General features: G+C 35.4%; 1 protein-coding gene across 2 annotated transcripts in view; it reads left to right on the top strand.

Moving 5' to 3' along the window:
• LOC150110111 (cysteine-rich with EGF-like domain protein 2) overlaps positions 1-25,300 on the top strand; it is a 215,018-nt gene that overhangs the window by 82,572 nt on the left and 107,146 nt on the right. For both annotated transcript variants that reach the window (XM_090391457.1, XM_090391462.1), the window contains exon 5: positions 6,742-6,850. In XM_090391457.1, coding sequence (XP_090247583.1) covers positions 6,742-6,850 — 109 coding nt within the window. The remainder of the gene's footprint in view (positions 1-6,741; positions 6,851-25,300) is intronic.

The raw sequence follows: 25,300 nt of genomic DNA, 5'->3' as shown, positions 1-25,300 counted from the left end.
GAGGTTAGTGTAATTACACACACTAAAATAAAATAAGAAAAGTAGTTAGTATTTTTAGAAACTCACCAACAAAAAATAAATATTTACAAAAGTTTATTGTAGTAGAATTTGGTAAAGAAATTGCCTTACCATTAGATTCCAAGACTTTGAGTTGTGATAATTGTGTGTAGAATTCTTTAATTGATTTCCATTGATTTCCATGAGGATGAATTTATTTTATCTGCAGCTACATCTACACTAACCTATAAAGCTAAGCAGTAGGTGTTGTCACAAAGAAACAACTCTTGGCAATCAGAATTTTGAAATAGCTAGAGAATTGTGTATAGCATTGAAACTCTATTTCACAAAGGCATATAGATTTATCATGGGTTCTTTAGTATTTACAATGCTAATAGCAAATTATTTCCCAGACTCAGTAAAAACACTTCAGAATTATACCTTTCTTAATAAAACATTGTTCTCCTTCAGAAAATGAGTAAAATTCAACCTTACAAGATCAACCTAGAGCAAAACATTGGTGTTTCTCAGATTCTTTCCAGAACATGAAACTGTCTGACTTGAATGAGATACGGTCATTAAAAGATAAACTTGAGCCAGCAGTTGATAAAAGACTTAGCTGTTCCTTCCTAAAAAATTTCTGAGTCTAGAAAATATGGTTAAAAAGAAGTAAGATATTTTTGAAGATGAGAGAATAAGTCTTGGGGTGAGGGGTGATTGTCTATGACAATCTCAGTATAACAGCACCACCTGGCATAGAATCCAAAGGGGCATTTTTTTGCTGCTAATCATACATTAGATCCAGTTGAAATAAAAACACCATTGATTGCTAATGTTTCTTAAGTGCTCACTTTATTCAGAGAGGTAGAGTAGTTTCTTTAAACATAACTAAAATTTGCAATGTGTGTGTGTGTATTGTTTTGTTTTTTGTTGTAGAATAACTGCATTTTGAATAATTTATCGTATAAATATTATTGTAATAGAAGTTTGATTTAAAACATGGATTCAGCTTGTTTTTTCTTTAGTATAGCTAATTTTCCTTAGTGTAGCTAATTTTCATCAAAATGTATTGAGGAAAATGTTTTTAGAATTTAGAATACTGGTATTGTGAGCTCTAGTTACAGGCCATTCAACCAAACATATAAGGGGCATGAGGATTATGGATGATCAAAATCCCCCCCCCCCAAAAAAAATAACTCCATACGTGGCTTTATAATAATCACGTAAAACGACCACCAATATGGATTCCATTGCTGCCGATCAACAGGAGACTCATCTCTGGACAAATGCTATGGAAAAATTTGGCTTAAATTGTGGTTGCACTTGATATTTCCAAGCTTTGGACCTATGGCACAAAGGCTTACTAAGCAAACTACCATCATTTAGTTTGTCTCTTTATTAGTTTGTTTATTTCTGTAGCTGGATTGCCAGCTTTCTGTCTAGACACACACACACAGAGTGTGTGATGGTGGATGGTTCCGTGTCCTCTCAACAACCCTCTTCCTTCTATATATATACATATCAGTGACCCATATCAGTTAACCTCCAACCCAATATACAGTTTTGCAGATGACAGCACATTGCACTCCTCCCTTTCATTTGATAAACCTTACTCTACACTCCTCACCTCAACTTACAGAACATCAACCACCACCTCCCTCATTTCTGATCTCCAAGTCATCATCTAATGGGGTATTCAGATACCATCATCAATTTCAATGCTAATAAAACACAGTTCCATCTTATTTCTCATAAAAAAAAAAAAGAACCTTTTTTTTTTGTTATTCTTTTTGACCATACCCAAATTTCCAGACAATTTGAGATTTCTCTTCTTGGAATTACCCTGACATCAAAACTCTCCTGACATAAACACATCACAAGCATTGCATCTTCAGTTTCAAAAAAAGTTAGGATTTCTCTTTTACTCAATGTTACTTCACTCCTGAACAGCCGTTAACATTATAGAAATCACAAATCCGCCCAGCTATTGAATACTGCTGTCACATATGGGGTGGGGCTCCTATAAGCTCCCTCAAAATGCTTGAACTTAATACAGAGGAGAGCTATTAGACTTATTAATGACCCATCTCTTACCAACTCCCCCCCCCCCCCCTTTCACACAGACGTTTGGTTTCCACAATATATATATTTTACATATATTTCAATAGGAAATGCTCATCTGAAATAAGAGCAATAATTCCCCCACTTAGTACTAAGCTCGTTGGAACATGTGCAGCTTCTGCTCAACATCCCTTCACAGTGCACCTTGAAACAAACAGAACAAGTTTGTTTTCCTCTTCCTTCATCCTTGTAACTGCTGTATTGTCAAACAGTTTTCTTCCTGTTGTTTCTCAAGGAATACGATATACAGTCCTTCAAATCAAATGTAAATAAGTTCCTCCTTTCCCAACCCATATATGGTACTAACGTACTATAGGTTGATCAACCAACCTCTCGTATATGGGCTCAACATAAAAAAAAATAAAAATAAAATAACAGTGATTATCCATACGATTATCCAGTCACTGAATAATTTAACTCTCTCTCTGTGTGTGTGTGTGTGTGTGTGTGTGTGTGTGTGTGTGTGTGTGTGTGTGTGTGTGTGTGTGTGTGTGTGTGTGTGTCAGAATGGGTCAATATTTATTCACAAGTATCACTTGAAAACCAACTTTCTCTATCTTTTCATCTAATCTGTCTGGAACAACTTTTTTTTTTTGCACATGTTATTATTCAAAAAACTATAGCATTGTCCAACTAGTGTTAGAGAATGCTATAAGGAACCCAGTGTTAAAGAAACAATATTACTCTTCTCCACACACATACACAGCACTGATTTATCGTAGATTTCACATCATCTGCAATTATTATGAAATATATATTGTAAATAGTGAAAATGAGGATTGGAAAAATAGTAAATAAAAATAAGCACAGATAAAACTTCTCAAGAACTTTAAAGTAGGCAACTTGTCTTACTTTTAAGTGGATTTTTTACTAACTACTGATTTACTGAAGTTTTATTGATTTTAATTACTCAAGTATTACTTATTTTGACTGACTTCAGAAATATCATTACCTCTTAATTCCCCTATAGCAGTGTATGGAATTAAATCCTATAAGGATTTAGTCAATTAATATATACTTTATGTATCATAAGCTAATATCAAAATCTCTTAAGCAGTGGTGTTCAGCCTTTTCCATTTTGGTGGCTGGATTGCAAGTGAAAAGTGATTTGGTGTTCTTGATATCTGTATATCAAGAACACCAAATCAAGAAATTCAGACAAATATAGATGGAAGAAGAAAAAAAATTCTTTTATTTATTTTTTCTTCTTCCCAAATGTTTTATTATGATGTCAAAATTTAAAAATAATAAAGTTCTTCTTTAGCCTCTTTCCATCCACTACTGGATATAAGCCTCTTTCCATAACTTTGCAGCTCTGTCTTTAGCTGATGTCTACCATCTCATGTCAATCCTTTGTAGATCATCCCTCTATCTCATTCTTTGGTGACCTTCCTTTCTCTTTTCTTCTCTTAGTTATCTACTAGTGCTTGATTTTGTTCATCTTTAATCTGGCAGGCCCATCTACGTATACATGCTTTACAATACTTTACAGTATCCTCTACTCTAGTCATCTTTCCAATTCTGTTTTTTATTCTCTCCTTTTTGTTATGTGGAGCATTCTTTTTTCCGAGACCCTTAGGACCACTTACACAACCTGTCTTTCAGTTTTTTTTTATTTGTTATGTCTCTCTTCCATAGATAAACACTGGAATAATGCACACATTAAATAGATTTCTGTTAACTACAGACAAATCTCTTAGCAGATAACTTTTTTATTTCTTTATCTAGTTTTTCCTTAAAACTAGCTAATTGATAGAGGTAAATATAGTCTTCCACAATTTGAATAGAATTATCTGCTAATATTAGTTCGATTTGATCTGAATATATCATCAATTTTGTTTTGGTTATGTTAATCTCTTTAAGCCCCCCCCCCCACTTTCTCTGTCAAAGTCATTTAGCATTTTTCAGCCTGCTTTATTTCTCACTAAAAGAACAATTGCCATCTGCAAATTGTGATTTTTTTTCATTAGTGTTAATTCCATAGTTTTCCTGTGAAACATTTTTAAAGACATCTTCTATTGTAGCAAAAAAAATTTGAGCGAGATAGGATTTTTTTGCCTTACCCCCTTTCCCAATACCAAATTCCTTTCCCTGATGGTCAGACTTTATGCTGGCTGTTGCACTGGTGTATAAGATATATATATATGTATTAAAATAAAGTGATTTATATAGTTAATGACTGATATTTGTAAAATGTTGTATATTCTTATTGTGCATTAGTACATAATCAATTATGCACTACTGCACAAAAATATGAACCTAAAGAGTTACATAAATCCAGGGACTCATGCTCTTAGAAACAGTGGTGCTCTACAAACTAAAATGGTGCTTTTGAGGATACTTCATGAAGCAAGTGGACATTGTCACATTATCCAGCAAGTGTTACATTGGGATTTCACCTTCAGCCTTTAAAATGGAAATTTAAGATTCTAACCTCTTAGCCAGTCATGAATGAAAACTTACTTCATTGGTTTAAGTCAGGATATTTCATCTGTTTGTCCTGACTAAAATGTGACTAGCTGCCACTGGAAATTACAACATAATATTAATGGCAAAAACAGTTGATAATATGGGCATAGTTTGTGGAATGAATTTTCTGTGAATTGGTGCTGTAAGAAACTCATGTAACTCTTAGGTTCATGTGTTAATGTTATTTGTGTGTGTGTGTGTGTGTGTCACTGAGTAGGAATAATTTGCAGACTTGAATTGCATTTGAAAGGGAAAACTATTACATCTTTTTGAGAAGAATATTTTTGGACTGATTAGCATTGATTGATTCAGTCAGGTGAAGTAGTCTGCAAGGATAGAAGAATCAGAACACCATGGTGGACTCAGAAAGTTAGATGCAGTCCTAGAAAAGAAGAAATTTTGAAAGTTCTTGTCATGTAAGTCACTCTGTGCCTCTAGAGTATACAGAAAAAAAATGTAAGAAAGCTACATGCATTTTCCAGAAGCATATCTATTGTCATCCATCTTTCCATGGTATTGTGGCCAAGAGTCATAGTCCATACCATGAGAATCAGCTCTTGATCATTACATCTCTACCATGGGTATAAGCTAAATGAGGTGTTCACCACATCCACCCATCTGAACAGAAAAGGATGTAGTCTGATTTGCTACTCCATATTACTGATTTCCAACACCCTAAATGATAACTCAGAAAGTTAGATGCAGTCCTAGAAAAGAAGAAATCTTTAAAGTTCTTGTCATGTAAGTCACTCTGTGCCTCTAGAGCAGGGGTTCCCAACCTTTTTGTTTCCTAGAGCACACTCTAAAATAACGATAGGGCGATGGGCACCATCTATTTTTTCAAGCAAATTTTTTGAATTCGTCTGTTAAATGAATACATACAAAGTTTACATTATAATCAAATGTTTTATTATTTAAAAGTTTACATTATATAAAAATTTAAGTATATATATATGTAAGTTAGTGTGATCTTCAGCATAGCATTTCATTGGCCAGTGCTTCATAATTAGGAGAATATGATGATATTCCAGTTCTTAAACTGGAATGAACAACTTCAAATGCGTGTCTACTTTACATTGTATGCGTTTAATACTCGTCATGTGTCATTAACGCATGCGTCATATAGCATACCATGAATTGTCGCGTGATTATTTCAAACTATACAGCACACAGTTGAACAGCGGCGGGCACACACAAATTGGTCGATGGGCGGCATGGTGCCCGCGGGCATAGGGTTGGGAACCCCTGCTCTAGAGTATACAGAAAAAAAATGTAAGAAGAAAGCTACATGCATTTTCCAGAAGCATATCTATTGTCATCCATCTTTCCATGGTATTGTGGCCAAAGGTTATAGTCCATACCATGAGAATCAGCTCTTGATCATTACATCTCTACCATGGGTATAAGCTAAATGAGGTGTTCACCACATCCACCCATCTGAACAGAAAAGGATGTAGTCTGATTTGCTACTCCATATTACTGATTTCCAACACTCTATGGATAACTCGCAGTGTTCTTCATAGTTATCTGCACTGTTCACTGCCACAGTTGGTGGGTGGGTGGCTGCTCCTCTTACATAGGAACTGAGACTGCAGCTTTTTATGTGGGTTCTACTCCTAACCTGAACTCTCTGTAGACTTATCTCCTGATTAATTACATCCACATCAGATTGCTGAGATTTAAGACCACTCTTCCGAGCACATGTTAGTTTCACGATATTAACTTTTTTTTTTTTTTTTGGTGTTTTCATATTTCCATCTGCTGATGTTTGTTGCTTACAATTCATATTGTATAATGGAGCCTTTTATTAATGTCACAAATGAATGTGAATAGGCCAGTGATATGGAATTCTAGGATTGCACCTCTTTTAAGGTCTGAATTCTTATTCATGTACCATTGGTATGTGGATGCATAAGCTCTCTAATGATAAATCTGTTGGCTTTGTGGCACTATAGGACATTTTCCATGTTAGCTGATATAATGAATGATACACGTATACATGTATCATTCATTCTTAAGCAAAGGGAAGTGTGTGTGTGGTGGTGGTGGTGGTGGGGGGGATATCCTAAAACTTATTTTCAACATTTTGTGTGTGTGTTGGATTTTATTGCAGTTTTAAATTATTATTTTATTTATTTATTTTATTTTTTTTAGTGTCACACTTTAGCTGAAGAACATGAATCTTCCATAGAAAATTGGTGGTTTAACAAAAGAAAAGAAGGGATTGATCTCTTTCAGTTTCTTTGTATTGATAACTTAAAAGGTACTTTTTTTAGACTGGCATTTTAGGGTATATTGTATAGTTAATTTAAATATAAAAAGAACTAGATGAAAAATTAAATTCATTTCCTTAAATTATAATTATACCTAATGACTACTTAATGAGCATCCCAATAATAGACCTTATCAACTATTGTCAGATGGTACCTTACTATATACTGTACTTATCATAGCATTTAAAAAGCTGTATTATGAAGTTCCTGACAGGTGAAACATCAGCCAGGAAAATAATAATAATAAATGCACCTTAACAGATTTTGAATATTATATGATTCTTCCTGTTGTAATTATTACAACATATAAGCACATATGAGATTTGTTAGCATTCTACAAACAGCAAGCCTTACACACACACACACACCCTTATATAAATGCTAAACTTGTTTCATGTGCCAATGGGAGCATGCTTATTTTACATAAGAGTAAATAGCTAGAGGTGCAAACTGTATCACAGTAAACAACTAAAAAAGAATACAGCTGATGAAAATTAAGAAGAACACATGAAAGCAGGTGTACTAGTTGTGTCACATTCTGTAACCCCTGAAGTGTATCATAGCTAAGTTCTGTAAATGTGAGATGTTTGATGAAGACCAAACTTGGTGCAAGGTAATGCCTTGGTTCCTGTTGCATTGAGTCGAAGTGCATATCATTTTGGAAGCATCTTTAAATTTTCTGACAAAAAAGTTATGTTCATTGTAGAGCATTTCTGTTTTTTGCTAAAGCACTGGATAGCTGGTATTGGTTGTGTGGAAAGCTAAACCCAATCTGTGTTTTCTATTTTTGTCATTTTGAAAATGTTCTGGCATGCAGATTTATGTGGACTATTTATTTGACATATATAACAAATGCTGCATGAACAATGAATCTTAGATTCCTGGCTGCTTGAGAGAGGATGATGAGATTTCAGATGCAGAATCTGGAGATCTTGTGTAGTGGAGTGAAAGTTACTTTTATATTATGACTTTGGAGAAACTGAGAAATTCGGTTTGTAATATTGTAGATATAAAGGTGACCAAATCTTTGAAGCCTTGTTTATGCATCGTGCTTGGGGGATATTTGCAATGGTGATAATTTTACACCCATATCTATTAAGGGAGAGTGTAGTGAGTTAATGAAGTTCTTTATTTCTCTATTCTGTATTGCTGGAGATGTTTTTGCTCTGTCCCATGGAGTTAATTCTTCCAGTTCTTTATTTGAACCTATCCAGATAATTCAAGCATCATCAGCACATTATGGCCAAATTTTAGGTTCTTGATGGTTTTCTTCATGGAATACTTGGAAAAGAAAGTTAGCCTGAACTGAGAAAGTCTGCTCCCAATGCCTATCCTTAAATTGAAAGAAAATATTTTCTATGCAGTGTCATCCTATCAAGACACTATCTGGTGGGAAAAGACCTTAAAATAGCTCTAAAGTTTCTTCTCTGAGTATGTTTGTGAGGAAGTTAGTGAGGTCTGATGGTTTTATTATTTCCTTCATTCTCTCAAAGAAGTGTAAGCTATTCTTGTTGAATGATTCTGTTTCCTATCTACAATAAGAAACAGAAATGATTCTCTTTCCAAATATCTGTCACTTCTTGTGCCACCAGAAGCGATAAATATTTGGGCAGATTGGAGGTAGGTAGGTGTTACTAATCTCTGGCATCCACAAAGGCTTCAGAGATACTTCTAGTTCATGAATCTTTAGGGCTTTCTCGATTCTTGGAACCATTGGATGCTTGGAAGTTACACATTAAACATTTTTTTTTACTTCTGCTAATTATTAAGGCTTTAATGCTCCTTAAGGATACCGACAGAAATAAGTTAAAATATTTTGTACACATTGAAAGGATAGAAGGTGGACTTCTCAGAACAGTAATAGAAGGTAAAATTCCTGGAAAAAGAGGAAGGGATAGACTGTCAATGAGATGGATGGATGGATGGTGTGTGTGGAATGACCATACTGCATCTGTGGATGTCCAATGAACAGATGATCGAATCATAAGTCTGATTGTATGCATGCTGAGTCTGGCTTGAAAATAGTATGATAGGTGTTATTGTCAACTAGTAGTTATTCATTTTATTGACATTTTCTTCAGAATCCATGATAACTGTGGCATTTCCTTTATCCACTTCGATGACTATAATGTTGTTTTGATGTAATTTTTGGAGTCCTATCAGTTCCATTTTCATATGTTTCTCTCTGGTAGTTATACTTGAACTAACAAAAACTGTTCAAATCCAGATTAGGTCAGCTGAATAATCCCTTACTAATCTTCTCAGTCATATTTCCTCATCGGATGTGATGTCCACTTTGGGAATATTGTTAGGGGCTGAAACAAAATTGTTAATTCCTTTGATATATGCAAAGATCAATTGACCTTGGATTGGAGGGAGGGAGGTAAATGAATCTGTTCTGATTTTCTTTTTTATGCAGATGCATGTGAGATGTTTTCTGTAAATTGGTTTCTGTTCCTAAAAAAATCAAAAGAACTTTGTTGGTGGAAAATGTCTGCGATGTTCCACATATCTATAAGAAGTGAGGATGCCAGTTCAGAACATGAGAATAGCTGGTGATCGAAGTTCAAACTTGGGTGTGGGAATGCATTCTTTGAGGAGGCCAATTTCCATGCATCAGTAGATTTTGTTTATTTTGGTAGAATTGAACTTATATACTTAAACCTTAAGAGTTTTAGTATAACATCATCCCTTCATCTAACCAGGAAAGTTTTTCATTTGAAAGTTTTTTATAATGTGGTTGCCACTCATGAAAAGACTTTGAAAACATATAGCAAATTTGTACCATGGTTGGGGTAAGGATTTTTTTATTGATTTTATATAGATTTTGTAATTTTATTTATTTTTTACATAATCCAGAAACCCTGCTCTGTTAGACTAAACATGAAACTTTTTCAAGCCACTTTAGGCCTCCAATAAGCAAGGCATTGGTTTCACACCAGGTGATGAAATTCATCTTGTACCTAAAGATGATCACAAGCATCCATGTCCACTGTATTTGAACTTGCAGCCTGTTTAGTCAAAGAGAGAATACAGTAGCTACTTGGCCAATGAGGCTGACTTAAATTGTAAAGACATTCTTCAAAATTCCAGTATAATGACATAATCATCATCAAATTCCTGCCATGTACCCTCAAGGGTGTACAGGATATGACAGTACTACATGAAAAAATTACATCATTACTAACTTCCTATCTACAATTTTCCTCCAAATCAGTCTGTTACTTGTTAAGACTCCAACATTATCAGATCTTATATTTCTGTCGTCTAAGGCACTTTGTACCGTATCAATCCACCTATATCTTATTCTTCCTTTGGGTCGTTTTCCTGCCAACCTGGCAGAGAACACTTGTTTTGCTAATCTTTCTTCGCCCATTCTATTTAAGTGACCATACCACCTAAGATTAGCTCTGCTAACGCATTCCTGGATGCTGACAATGTCAAGTTCTTTCCTAATATCCTCATTTTTAATATGATATTGCCATTGATGCCATCTATTCACACCTATAATCTTTCTCAGGACTCTCATATCTGCGGTCTCTAGTCTTTGGTCAAGTGTTTTACTTCTGACCCAGCTCTCAGATCCATAAGTTAAAACTGGTTTGAACACTATCTTGTATACAGCTAATTTAGTGTTCCGACTAATTTCTCTCTTATTCCATATGAATTTATTCAATTGACTTCCCACCATACCAGCTTTGCTGATTCTGTTGTCTATTTCTATATTTAATTTACCATCTTCAGTAAAAATCGTGCCTAAGTAGCTGAAATGTTTCACTTGTTCCACAGGTTCTCCATTCACAACACAGTTGACATTTTCAATGATTCTGCCTATTTTCATTGTCTTTGTCTTTTTATTGCTGACCTTCATGCCATATCTATTACAACAGCTATTCAATTTAGTCAGAGAATCTTGCAGATCTGTAGCAGATTTATTTAGAAGTATAACATCATCCGCATAAAGCAAAGAGCTGACATTAACATCTCCAATTTTGATATCATGTTTAATACCACTTCCCTTCATAATGTGATCCATATAGATAATGACTAACAGAGGGGATAATGTACATCCTTGTCTCACACCAGATTTAACATTAAACCATCTTCCTGTACTTCCTTCAATTCTAACTGCTGACTTACAACTCAAATAAAGACTACGTATTGCTTGATATAATGCCCCATTGACACCATATAACTGTAGCGTATTGAATAGCTTCTCTCTTGGCACCTTGTCATATGCTTTTTCCAAATCGACAAAACTTAAATACAGATCTTTGTTATATTCCCATGCTTTCTCGACTATTTGTCGTAAAGTGAAGATCTGATCCTGACAGCCTCTATTTGGCCTGAATCCAGCTTGTTCTTCACCAAGCTTTTCTTCCACAATTCTTCTCAACCGTTTCTCAAGTACTCTTGCATAGATCTTGCCAGGAACACTCAGTAGGGAAATACCTCTATAATTCTCACATTCAGTTTTATTTCCCTTTTTATATACAGGTACTATGAGAGCTCTACTCCAATCATCGGGAATTCGTCCCTCTGTCCAGGCTTTCTGATCTATGCAGTGCAGCTACTGTAAGACTCTTATACCACCATACTTCAGCATTTCTGGTCGAATATCATCTACTCCTGCTGCCTTTCCACATTTCAAACCCTTGATGGCTTTTTCTACTTCAAGTATGGATATGTATTCCTGACTGCATGCCTAGTCAGTGTTTTTTACCACTGCGCACTGTCATCACTGCTTGTTTCATTTAGCAGTTTTTCAAAGTAATTACTCCATACTTCAAGGATATCTTTTTCTCTGATTTTCATGTCACCTTTATCATCTCTAACTCCTTTTACAGCACTCTTTCCTCCATTCCTAAGCTTCTTCAACAACCTCCAGAATATTTTGCCACCTTCTTGATATTTATATTCTATATTCTTGCCAAAGTCCTCCCATGACTTTTGTTTAGCTAGTTTTACACAGTGTTTAGCATTTTTGCATTTGTCTCTGTATTCTCTAAGAGAATAAGCTGACTTATTTGACAGGAACTTTTGATATGCTTTCTTCTTTTCTTTCACTGCCTCTTTAACTTGCTGTGTCCACCAGGGAGTTCTGATTTTTTTATCCTTGCAGACAACCTCACCACATGCCTCTCTAGCAGAATCAATCAATGTTTCCTTCAGAGTTTGCCACTGAATCTCCAAGGTTTGATTCCTGTTCTCAGACTCTTTCATTTTTTCTTCAATAATCTTTGTGTAATTTAGTCTACAATTCACATCTGAGAGCTGCTCAACTTCTATTCGCTTTAAAACTTTCTTACATGTTATTCTTTTCAATATGAAATTCAATTTTATCCTGCTCAAGACTAAATAGTGATCACTTCCAATTTCAAATCCTCTGTACACTCTAGTGTCCTGCACCAGGGAGAAAACATTACTATCAACAATAACATAGTCAATGAGACTTTTCTTGTTCCTTGCCTCTTCTCTCCATGTGAATTTGTGCACATTTTTATGTTGGAACATGGTGTTAGTAATAACCAGCCCATGTCCTGAGCAGAAATCCAACAGATATTTGCCATTATTATTAGCTTTGCTCTTTTCTCCAAATTCTCCCAAAATATTTTTGTATGTCTCACAATCATTTCCTACTCTGCTATTTAGATCCCCAACAAGGACCAACTTTTCATTTTTCATTGTGTCAGTTGCTTTTTCTAAAGCCTCAAAAAAATTCCTCCACTTCTACCTTAGTAGAGCCTTCTGTGGGACCATAGGCACAAATAAGTCTCATTGTCCAGTTCCCCATTCTCATATTTGCCCACATTACTCTACTTGAGACTGACTGCCATTCAAAAAGATTAGCCTCATATTTTGTGTTGAATACTATGGCTACTCCTTCTTTTCCTTGATTGTCATTGCCTGAATATAACATTTTGTATTTATTGCTCAGAAAGATCTCACCAGTTTTTGTCTTTTTTGTTTCAGTCACTCCTATTATGTTGATCTGGTACTTATCTAATTCCTCAGCTCGCTCCATTTCTTTGCCATTCAGGCTTCTTATGTTGATAGTACCGATCTTTAACTCTGGTGATGTTGAGTTGGGGTTTGTTTTGAGATTTGTTCCAGTAGCTGACTTTTCGCTGTTCACCCTGGTTCCCTGGCGAAAACAACGGGGGCCTTGTTTAACTTGGCGACGCCCCAGCTGGCATGAAATTTTGTCATGTCGTACGATCATTTTTTATTTTGGTTTAACCAATAAGAATACAATTTGGTCGGCTAAATTCCAAATTGCCAGCCCATCCTCGTTTGTTCAGTATCCAGGTAGATACCCAACAGGGTGCACCACGAGAAGGTGAGGATTGGACATTAAGTCAGAAGCCCTGGTTGGTTCTCTGCATTCCTTTAAAGGCTATGTTGAGGTCTCCTCTCAGTTATACAGCTTTGACCCTTAAGCACCCCAGTAGATGACTATATGACAAAAACTAATTAAAAAAAAACAACATTAAACTTATAAATGATCAAACTCTTTGTGTGTTGACAGCTACACTTCATCAAGAGAATGTCTTTTGCAACCACAAAATTCTCCCATCTTCCCTTTCATGTTAGGCTTGACAATCTGTCATAGCCAAGTAAATTAGCTTCTTTTCAACCTACTACTACTTGTGATAGGGCAGTTTAATCCTATCTGCATTGTATGCATAAAGAAAGGCTTAGGTGTTATTCATTATTCATAATAATGCTTAATGGCATAACCAATGCCAAGAGGAAAAAATACATTTATCAAATCCACTAATATTTCTCTGATTTTCTACCCAGCATCATCAGAGCCCAATGATAACTGTGTCAGGCACACAGCACTAAGTAATTCTAGAAACAATTTCAATTATAACTGACACCTAATGCCCTTACATGCTGCCCTCTATGAGTCAGATAACTACCAAGTTAATTTAGAGAATTCTGGCTATATCAGGTCTTAAAATGATAGTCTCCCAGATCTTTGATGAATTAATGCAACCATAACTTGTTAAGCTTAGAAGAGTGCTTCATAGCTGATGCTGAATATGAATATGTGCATTGTCTCTACGGCTTTATATTGCATATATTCTTCTGGCTGCTTTGCCTGTTTTGTGGGATGAAAAACCAGAGTTTACAGGAGGGAAAACCCTGCGACCTCTATATTGAGACCATCTATTTCACTTCCAGTTGAAAAGCTCTGATAAAGGTTATTCACATCCTAGTGGAATTTGAACCCAGGTCTTTATCAAAGAGCTTTATCTATACTGACTGAGCTATGCAGTCTCTTCACAGAAATCTAAAGTTTTAATTTTAGGCTCTATCTGATGAGTGTTCTTTATTCATGATTTTAAGCATTGAATGTTTATCTCTCAGTTGAAATATCTGCAAATAAAATGAATAAAAAAGAATTTTATCCTTCATCATAATCAAATTCCTCACATGTACTCTCAAGACAGGATATGATAGTACTACATGAAAAACTTACATCATTACTAACTTCCTATCAACAATTTTCATCCAAATTAATCTCTTATCTGTCAAGACTCCAACGTTATCAGATCTTATATTTCTGTCTTCTAAGGCATTTTTTACACTATCAAACCATCTATATCTTGTTCTTCCTCTGGGTCTTTTTTTCTGTCAATCTGTTCAAAAACAGGTTGACAGGAAAAAGGCAGAGAACACTTGTTTTTCTAATCTATTCTATTTAAGTGACTATACCACCTGAGATTAGCTCTGCAAACACATTCAAGGATGCTAACAATGTCAAGTTCTTTCCTAATATCCTCATTTTTAATATATTGCCACTGATGCCATCTGTTCAGCATTTCAGTTTTCATTTATTCAGTTGACTTCTTACCAGCTTTGTTGATTCTATTATCTATTTCCATATTTAGTTTACCCTTCACTAAAAATTGTGCCTAGGTAGCTGAAATGTTTTACTTGATCTATAGGTTTACACAGTGTCTCTGTATTTTCTAAGAGCACAAACTGACTTATTTGCTAGGAACTTTCAATATGTTGTTTTCTTTTCCTTCATGTGTCTTTAACTTCCTGTGTCCACCATGAAGTTCTGATTTTTCTATCTTTAAAACTTTCTTACATGTTCTTCTTTTTGATGTGAAATTGTCTTTTGTCCTGCTCAAGACTAAATGGTGATCACTTCTAATTTCAAATCCTCTGTACACTCTAATGACCTGCACAAATTAGAAAACATTACTCAATAACATACTCAATTTCTGCCTCTTCTCTCCATGTGAATTTATGCACATTTTTATGTTGGAACATTGTGTTAGTAATAACCAGTCTCTGTCCTGTGCAGAAATCCAACAGGTATCTGCCATTATTATCAGCTTTTCCCTTTTCTCCAAATTTTCCCAAATATTTTTGTATGTCTGATAATCATTTCCTACTCTACTGTTTAGATCTGCGATGAGTACCAACTTTTCTTTTTTCATTGTGTCAGTTGCTTTCTCTAAAGCTTTAAAAAATTCTTCCATTTTTACATTAGTAGCTTCTGTGGAATTATCCTTATTTTTGCAAATATCTTATCAGAAATCCTTAATAATTCAATCCTAAAATATATTTCTTCCTTGTGTTCTCTAAAGTTACTCTTTTTTCTATGCTCTTCTGCTTTCATGTTACAAACTTAAACATATTCAAACTTCACATCGTAACTAGGTCAGACTGCCAGTCGAGTGAGCCGCAGTTCTAATACAAAGACAAATATATTCACATTCTGTAATGAAGAAGAGTAATTAATAAAGCAATATGTATAATATATTCCTTGTTATTCATAATATTGTCATATTCATCTACTGTCAATCCTTCTATTTGGAATCATTCATATGTGTGTGGAGCAATGTGCCAATGCAATCAATGCTTCTTTATATCATTTCATTTGAAAATGTTTCAAATGAATAAATAAATAAAATTAATGTAGCAAATTTATAAATAAACTTCTTTTAATATTGGACTGTTTTAATACATTTTTAGTGAGAATATGGAAAGATAAAAACATGTCGTGAAATGAATCAGATAATTTTATTGTGGCCTAAATAATTTTTCAGTATAATTGCATTTAAAGTAGCACCTGGCAAGTTACTCTGTACAGTAATTAACTCTTGGTCATTTTGATTGCAACAGTATACCCTCTTCTGTTCTTTAAGACAGTAATGGGTATTGGTACCATTGTTAACAGTGACATGCAACATTCAAGTGTGCAGTATATTTAGAAGGTGGTAATATTCAGTAATGTTTTGTTTCCTGATATGCAAATGAAAAATACATTTCTCATTACATTTGTTAAGATATTTGTTGCATAAAATTTTTTATATATGTATTTGCTGTAAAATTTATATTAAATGTTATCATATTCATTTTACATATTAGTACCTGTGCAATAAAGTTATACTTAATAAACCATGTTACATCATGAAAATTATTGAAATAACTACTGCATTAGAATAAAACTTTAGTATAATGTAAATTAAATTAAACACTCAACATTTCGACCTTCACATTGAGTATATACATATACACAAAGAAACAAGCAGCAATCTACATAGTATGCTAAAGTTACTGATCAACCATTAAAACTATTGGCCTGACCTCTGATGAAAAAATAAAAATAAAAAACATCATCATCATCAAATTTCTGCCATGTACCCTCAAGGGGTGTACAGGATATGATAGTACTACATGAAAAAAAATTACATCATTACTAACTTCCTATCTACAATTTTCCTCCAAATCAGTCTGTTACTTGTCAAGACTCCAACATTATCAGATATTATATTTCTATTGTCTAAGGCTTTGTTCCATATCAATCCTATATCTTGGTCTTCCTCTGGGTCGTTTTGCTGCCAACCTGGCAGTGAATACGTGTTTTGCTAATCTTTCTTCACCCATTCTGTTTAAGTGACCATACCACCTGCGATTAGCTCGGTTAACGCATTTCAGGATGTTGACAATGTCAAGTTCTTTATTAATATCCTCGTTTTTAATATGATATTGCCATTGATGCTATCTGTTCACGCCTATAATCTTTCTCAGGACTCTCATATCTGCGGTCTCTAGTCTTTGGTCAAGTGCTTTACTTCTGACCCAGCTCTCAGATCCATAAGTTAAAACCAGTTTGAACCCCGTCTTGTATACAGCTAATTTAGTGTTCTGACTAATTTCTCTCTTATTCCATATGAATTTATTCAATTGACTTCCTATCATACCAGCTTTGCTGATTCTGTTGTCTATTTCTATATTTAATTTACCATCTTCAGTAAAAATCGTGCCTAAGTAGCTGAAATATTTCACTTGTTCCACATGTTCTCCATTCACAACACAGTTGACATTTTCAATGATTCTGCCTATTTTCATTGGCTTTGTCTTTTTATTGCTGACACCTTCATACCATATCTATTACAACAGCTATTCAATTTAGTCAGGTAATTTTGCAGACTTGTAGCGGATTTATTTAGAAGTATAGCATCATCCGCATAAAGCAAAAAGCTGACATTAACATCTCCAATTTTGATATCATGTTTAATACCACTTTCTTTCATAATGTGATCCATATAGATAATGAATAACAGAGGGGATAATGTACATCCTTGTTTCACGTCAGATTTAACATTAAACCATCTTCCTGTACTTCCTTCAATTCTAACTGCTGACTTACAACTCAAATCAAGATTAAGTATTGCTTGATATAATGCACCATTGACACCATATAACTGTAGCATATTGAATAACTTCTCTCTTGGCACCTTGTCATATGCCTTTTCCAAATCGACAAAACTTAAATACAGATCTTTGTTATATTCCCATGCTTTCTCGACTATTTGTCGTAAAGTGAAGATCTGATCCTGACAGCCTCTATTTAGCCTTAATCCAGCTTGTTCTTCACCAAGCTTTTCTTCCACAATTCTTCTCAACTGTTTCTCAAGTATACTTGCATAGATCTTGCCAGGAACACTCAGTAGGGAAATACCTCTGTAATTCTCACATTCAGTTTTATTTCCCTTTTTATATATGGGTACTATGAGAGCTCTACTCCAATCATCAGGAATTCGTCCCTCTGTCCAGGCTTTCTAAACTATGCAGTGCAGCCACTGTAAGACTCTTATACCACCATATTTCAGCATTTCTGGTCAAATATCATCTACTCCTGCTGCCTTTCCACATTTCAAGCCTTTGATGGTTTTTTCTACTTCAAGTATGGATATGTATTTCTGACTACATGCCTAGGCAGTGTTTTTTACCACTGCGCGCTGTCATCACTGCTTGTTTCATTTAGCAGTTTTTCAAAGTAATTACTCCGTACTTCAAGGATATCTTTTACTCCAGTTTTCATGTCACCTTTGTCATCTCTAACTCCTTTTACAGCACTCTTTCCTCCATTCCTATGCTTCTTCAACAACCTCCAGAATTCTAGTGGTAAGACTTATACGTTGGTTAGACATAACTGGTAATTAATTTACGGAATTAACAACGCATATAAAGTAAATTAATTAAAGATAACTTTAATGAATCACTTCTATATTTCGACAATGTCACATTGTCATCTTCAGGAACATAAAGATATGGTATGTGCACTACAGGAACTAACAAAGCAAATGAGGAAGAAATTAAGACACTAATTTTGTTCCTAAAGTCCTAATGGTGCCCTCTTGCGGGCTAATTTGGTAGTCTTGGCCGTTGGGCTGAAGTTCTCATAATGAAAGTCTCCCAAATTTGGGGCAGTTTCATGCACCCAAATTTGTTGAGGTTAGGAACGTTTTTTAGAGCTGCTGAAGATTCTTTGAATAATCTTTCGTATTTAAACTTGCTGCGATGGATTATTTTTGTCTTCTTCCAACGAATTTTATGGTGGGTATCTAAGGCATGGTCTGCCAGCCCAGAGCGGCTGTACTGGTGAAACCGGATGTAGTCTTGGTGTTCTGAAATCCTGATATTTGTTGTTCTGCCTGTTTGGTCAAAGTAGGACAATTTGCAGCTGCAAGGGACCTGGTATACACCAGGTAGGTCTAGGGGAAGTGGTTGGTCTTTGGTAGAGCGGATAAGGGATGCCAACTTTTTATATGGTCTGTAACAGGAAGTAAGGTCATATTTCTTGAGGATATTAGTTATTTTTTCAGAGGTGCCCTGGATGTAGGGGATAGTGATAGACTTGGTGTAGTCTTTATTGTTGAGGGGGGTTGTGGTTTTCAGGTTTTAGTATTTTTTGGATTTTTTTGGGGTTATAGCCATTGGCTAAGAAAGTGTTGAGGATGTGGTTTAGTTCCATAGTCAGGGCCTTGTCATCTGAGCAGATTAATTTTGCCCTGTTATATAGTGTTTTTATCACCCCATATTGTTGTGAGGGGGGGTGGTGGGATTGCTGGTGAATGTATCTGCCAATGTGGGTGGGAAGTCACCAACAAGCTTAAACCTTATAACTCTAGACCCCCCCGATTATATGGACTCCCAAAAATACATAAACAAAATGTGCCATTACGTCCCATAGTGGATGGCATTGATTCCCCCACATATAAATTAGCCAAACATTTAGCCAAAACGCTCACACACTACACTGGCAACACACCATCACACATAAAAAACTCGGCCCACTTTAAAGCCAGTATAGAAAACCTCACACTCCAACACTCTGACATAATGGTCAGTTTTGACGTCTCCTCCCTATTCACTAATGTCCCACTCAAAGAAACTCTTGAGCTCATCCAAGCCAAGTTTCCTCCCGATATCTCAGCCCTATTTCAGTTCACAATGAACTCAGGCTATTTCGTTTGGCAAGGAAAGTTCTACAAACAGATAGAGGGGACAGCCATGAGTTCACCACTTTCCCCACCCTTGGCCAATTTCTTTATGGAGACATTTGAAGAAAAAGCCTTAAACTCCGCCCCACAAAAACCCACTATTTGGCTTCGTTATGTGGATGATGTGTTTGCTATTTGGCCACATGGCTCAGACTCGCTCCACTCCTTCCTAACACACTTAAACAACCAACATCCCAGAGTCCAGTTCACCTTAGAAAAAGAGGAAAACAACACCCTCCCCTTCCTAGACACTTTAATCACCCGCCAGCTTGATGGATCTTTGGTTTTCTCTGTTTACAGAAAACCCACCCACACTGGCAGATACATTCACCAGCAATCCCCCCCCCCCCCCCCCTCGCAACAATATGGGGTGATAAAAACACTATATAACAGGGCAAAATTAATCTGCTCAGATGACAAGGCCCTGACTATGGAACTAAACCACATCCTCAACACTTTCTTAGCCAATGGCTATAACCCCAAAAAAATCCAAAAAATACTAAAACCTGAAAACCACAACCCCCCCCCCCTCAACAATAAAGACTACACCAAGTCTATCACTATCCCCTACATCCAGGGCACCTCTGAAAAAATAACTAATATCCTCAAGAAATATGACCTTACTTCCTGTTACAGACCATATAAAAAGTTGGCATCCCTTATCCGCTCTACCAAAGACCAACCACTTCCCCTAGACCTACCTGGTGTATACCAGGTCCCTTGCAGCTGCAAATTGTCCTACTTTGGCCAAACAGGCAGAACAACAAATATCAGGATTTCAGAACACCAAGACTACATCCGGTTTCACCAGTACAGCCGCTCTGGGCTGGCAGACCATGCCTTAGATACCCACCATAAAATTCGTTGGAAGAAGACAAAAATAATCCATCGCAGCAAGTTTAAATATGAAAGATTATTCAAAGAATCTTCAGCAGCTCTAAAAAACGTTCCTAACCTCAACAAATTTGGGTGCATGAAACTGCCCCAAATTTGGGAGACTTTCATTATGAGAACTTCAGCCCAATGGCCAAGACTACCAAATTAGCCCGCAAGAGGGCACCATTAGGACTTTAGGAACAAAATTAGTGTCTTAATTTCTTCCTCATTTGCTTTGTTAGTTCCTGTAGTGCACATACCATATCTTTATGTTCCTGAAGATGACAATGTGACATTGTCGAAATATAGAAGTGATTCATTAAAGTTATCTTTAATTAATTTACTTTATATGCGTTGTTAATTCCGTAAATTAATTACCAGTTAAACCTCCAGAATATTTTGCCACTTCTTGATATTTATTTGATATATTCTTGCTAAAGTCCTCCCATGACTTTTGTTTAGCTAGTTTTACACAGTGTTTAGCATTCTTGCATTTGTCTCTGTGTTCTCTAAGAGCACAAGCTGACTTATTTGACAGTAACTTTTGATATACTTTCTTCTTTTCCTTCACTGCCTCTTTAATTTCCTGTGTCCACCAGGGAGTTCTGATTTTTTTTTATCCTTGCAGACAACCTCACCACATGCCTCTCTGGCAGAATCAATGTTTTCTTCAGAGTTTGCAACTGAATCTCCAAGGTTTGATTCCTGTTCTCAAACTCTTTCATTTTTTCTTCAATAATCTTTGTGTAATTTAGTCTACAATTCACATCTGAGAGCTGCTCAACTTTTATTCGCTTTAAAACTTTCTTACATGTTATTCTTTTCAATATGAAATTCAATTTTATCTTGCTCAAGACTAAATAGTGATCACTTCCAATTTCAAATCCTCTGTACACTCTAGTGTCCTGCACCAGGGAGAAAACATCACTATCAACAATAACATAGTCAATGAAACTTTTCTTATTCCTTGCCTCTTCTCTCCATGTGAATTTGTGCACATTTTTATGTTGGAACATGGTGTTAGTAATAACCAGTCCATGTATTGAGCAGAAATCCAACAGATATTTGCCATTATTATTAGCTTTGCTCTTTTCTCCAAATTTTCCCAAAATATTTTGTATGTCTCATAATCATTTCCTACTCTGCTATTTAGATCCCCAACAAGGACCAACTTTTCCTTTTTCATTGTGTCAGTTGCTTTTTCTAAAGCCTCAAAAAATTCCTCCAGTTCTACCTTAGTAGAGCCTTCTGTGGGACCATAGGCACAAATAAGTCTCATTGTCCAGTTCCCGATTCTCATATTTGCCCACATTACTTGAGACTGACTGCCATTCAAGAAGATTAGCCTTGTAATTTGCATTGAATACTATGGCTACTCCTTCTTTTCCTTGATTGTTATTTCCTGAATATAACATTTTGTATTTATTGCTCAGAAAGATCTCACCAGTTTTTGTCTTTTTTGTTTCAGTTACCCGTATTATGTCGATCTGGTACTTATCTAATTCCTCAGCTAGCTCCATTTCTTTGCCATTCAGGCTTCTTCTGTTGATAGTACCGATCTTTAACTCTGGTGATATTGAGTTGGGGTTTGTTTTCAGATTTGTTCCATTAGCTGACTTTTCGCCGTTCACCCTGGTTCCCTGGCGAAAACAACAGGGGGGGCCTTGTTTAACTGGGCGATGTCTCAGCCTGCATGAAATTTTGTCATGTCGTATCATCATTTTTTTGTTTTGGTTTAACCAATAAGAATACAATTTGGTCGGTTAAATCCCAAATTGCCAGCCCATCCTCGTTCGTTCATTTGTTCCATTAGCTGACTTTTCGCCATTCACCCTGGTTCCCTGGCGAAAACAACAGGGGGCCTTGTTTAACTGGGCGATGTCCCAGCCCGCATGAAATTTTGTCATGTCGTATCATCATTTTTTTGTTTTGGTTTAACCAATAAGAATACAATTTGGTCGGTTAAATCCCAAATTGCCAGCCCATCCTCGTTCGTTCAGTATCCAAATTGCCAGCCCATCCTCGTTCGTTCAATATCCAAATAGATACCCAACAGGGTGCACCACGAGAAGGTGAGGATTAGACATTAGGTCAGAAGCCTTAGTCAGTTCTCCGCATTCCTTTAAAGGCTATATGGAGGTCTCCTCTCAGTTATACAGCTTTGACCCTTAAGCACCCTAGTGCTTAATAAAAAAAACCTTATGACATCAAAGGTAGAGTCCTGTTATTATTATTATCTATTAGGTTACAAAATGAAATTAAGTTAGAGAGCAACATGTTCACACAAAAAAATTATTACTTATATATAATTACAGCAAACCAGTATGGATTGTTGGAGTCATTAAGACTCTCAAAAACAGAGCTATAACAATTTGCTCTAATGAACAAGCTCTTAAACAAGAATTAAAAATTATTAGCAATACATTTATAAATAATGGCTATACCAAAAATATTATTAATAAAGTTCTTCGTAAAACTTCATCAAAAAATAATATAGGTTATAAAACCACAGCCATTCCATACATCAAAGGGCTATCAGAAAAAAAATTAATAGAATTCTACACCATTATAATTTCAATGCCACTTTTAAACCACCTTTAAAATTAAAAAAACATATTCAACTTGTAAAAGGAAACCCCCCCCCCCCATTGGCCCACCCTGGAGTTTATTGCACCTGTAACTTACCTTATATTGGGGAAACTGGATGTACAGTTCCTATCCATAATAAAAAAAAAAAAACATTAAATTTAACAATTTTGGAGAAGCAGGCCTCTTAACATTCTCATTCTCTTAACACCCTACACTAAATTGATTGGAAAAGTACTTGTTCTTTACATCATGCAAAAACCTGGTATGAATGCAAATTTAAAGAAGTCTGTGAAATTTTGATTAACCACCCTAATTTTAACAATATAATAATCTATATGTATACTTATATAAGTAATAATTTTTTTGTGTGAACATGTTGCTCTCTAGCTTAATTTCTTTTTTTTTGTAACCTAATAGATAATAATAACAGGACTCTAGCTTTGATGTAAGTTTTTTTTTTTTTACCAGGGGGCAGGCCAATAGTTTTAACAGTTGATCAGTAACTTTAGTATACCATATAGATTGTAGTGTAGCTTGTTTCTTTGTATTTTGTATATATGTGTATATACTCCAGGTGATGACCTTAATGTGAAGGTCAAAACGTCGAGTGTTTATTTTGGTTTATATTAAACTAAAGTTTTACTGTAATGCAGTAGTTGTTTCCATAATTTTCATGATGTATTCTGATGACAGTGTAAGCATGAAGGAAGAAGTAATGATATTAGTAAATAATTTTTCCTGCTGGCAAAGAATGAGTACCAGCAGCTATTGTTTTACAAAAAATCGCTGCCCTGCCATATCATTCCTGTTAGCACAACACTAAGAGTTAAGTCTGATATTTTAGTCTATTTGGACATTGTTTTACTATTTACCAACATTCTGTTAACTGACACTTAGTTTTCTATTATGATTTCTCTCCTGATATTGTGAAGATTTTTGAATTTGTTTTACAACCAAGATATTTCAGCTGGATAAACAAGATCTGTAAACAGAGGGCACAGCCATTGGTTAACTCTCCGTCTCCACACTTGACAAACTGTTACTTGAACCATTTTATCTTAGATAGCTTGTTTTCATCTATTCATTCCCAACCCCTTTTATCATCCCCTTTTACCTCGTTCCTACATCTGATCAATAGCCTTCTTCCACATATTCAATTCACCATGGAAAAAGAAAGTGCTGGTAGTTTACCATTCTTGGATATCTTAACTCACACAGCCTCTGGTATCTTGTCAGCCAGAGTTTATTGGAAACTACCTTTACTGGCAGTTATATATATAGTCAAAAGTCTGCTCATCGCATCTCTCAAAAAATCGATGTTGTCAAATCATTAATTAAAAGAGCATGTAATCTTATGCTCTCTCTTTCTCTTTCACTCTGACTTATAACAGGAATACTTATAACAAGAATCTCTCATTATCAAAACATTTAATGGAATTAAATGTTTGCAACCCTCATTAGATCCAGTGGATAATTGACTCCTACATTCTAACAGCTAAGAATTCTTTGCTAGACTGCAGGGTTCCAATCCTATATATATCTGGCATCTCTGAACCTATTGGCAAAATTTTGAAGAGGTTTCACCTTACTTTTACATTTTCCTATCAACAAATTCCTCATCTCTTACCATCTACAAAAAACAGAGTGTCTCCTCTATCTTTAGCTGGTGTTTACCAGATTCTTTGTGAATGAAATTTGACTTACTTTGGCCAGACAGGTTCATTCTGAGGAAAAAAGAATTAATGAACATTAATATTACATTTAATATGTGAAAGCTCAATCTGGTCTAGCACAGCATAGTATTGATACTACACACAGTATCAAGTGGGATGAAGCTTGTCTTCCCTATAGAAGTAGTTTTAAATTCGAACACCTTTAAAAGAAAATTGTGAAGCTCTTTTACATTGGCCTAACCTGAATCGGAATGAATGTCTCTCTCTCTCTCTCTCTCTCTCTCCCCCCACCCCCAATGTTTGGGTGGATCTTTTTTATGTAAACATCAAAAATAGTCTAATATTATTTCTTTAGTACATAGTAACCATTTCATTTGGTAAGTAGATGTAATTGCTGCTTTACCTTGCAGTTTTGTTCTTTGAATTGCTTGTTGTTTCTACATGCTGATGATGTACTGTTTATTTCAGCACAAAATATCTGTGC

Source organism: Typopeltis vanoorti, chromosome 1, assembly GCF_054136105.1.
Source record: "Typopeltis vanoorti isolate ZY-2024b chromosome 1, IOZ_Tvanoo_1.0, whole genome shotgun sequence".
In the NCBI taxonomy this organism is placed as follows: Eukaryota; Metazoa; Arthropoda; class Arachnida; order Uropygi; family Thelyphonidae; genus Typopeltis; species Typopeltis vanoorti.
This window is presented reverse-complemented; position numbering and strand designations above follow the sequence as displayed.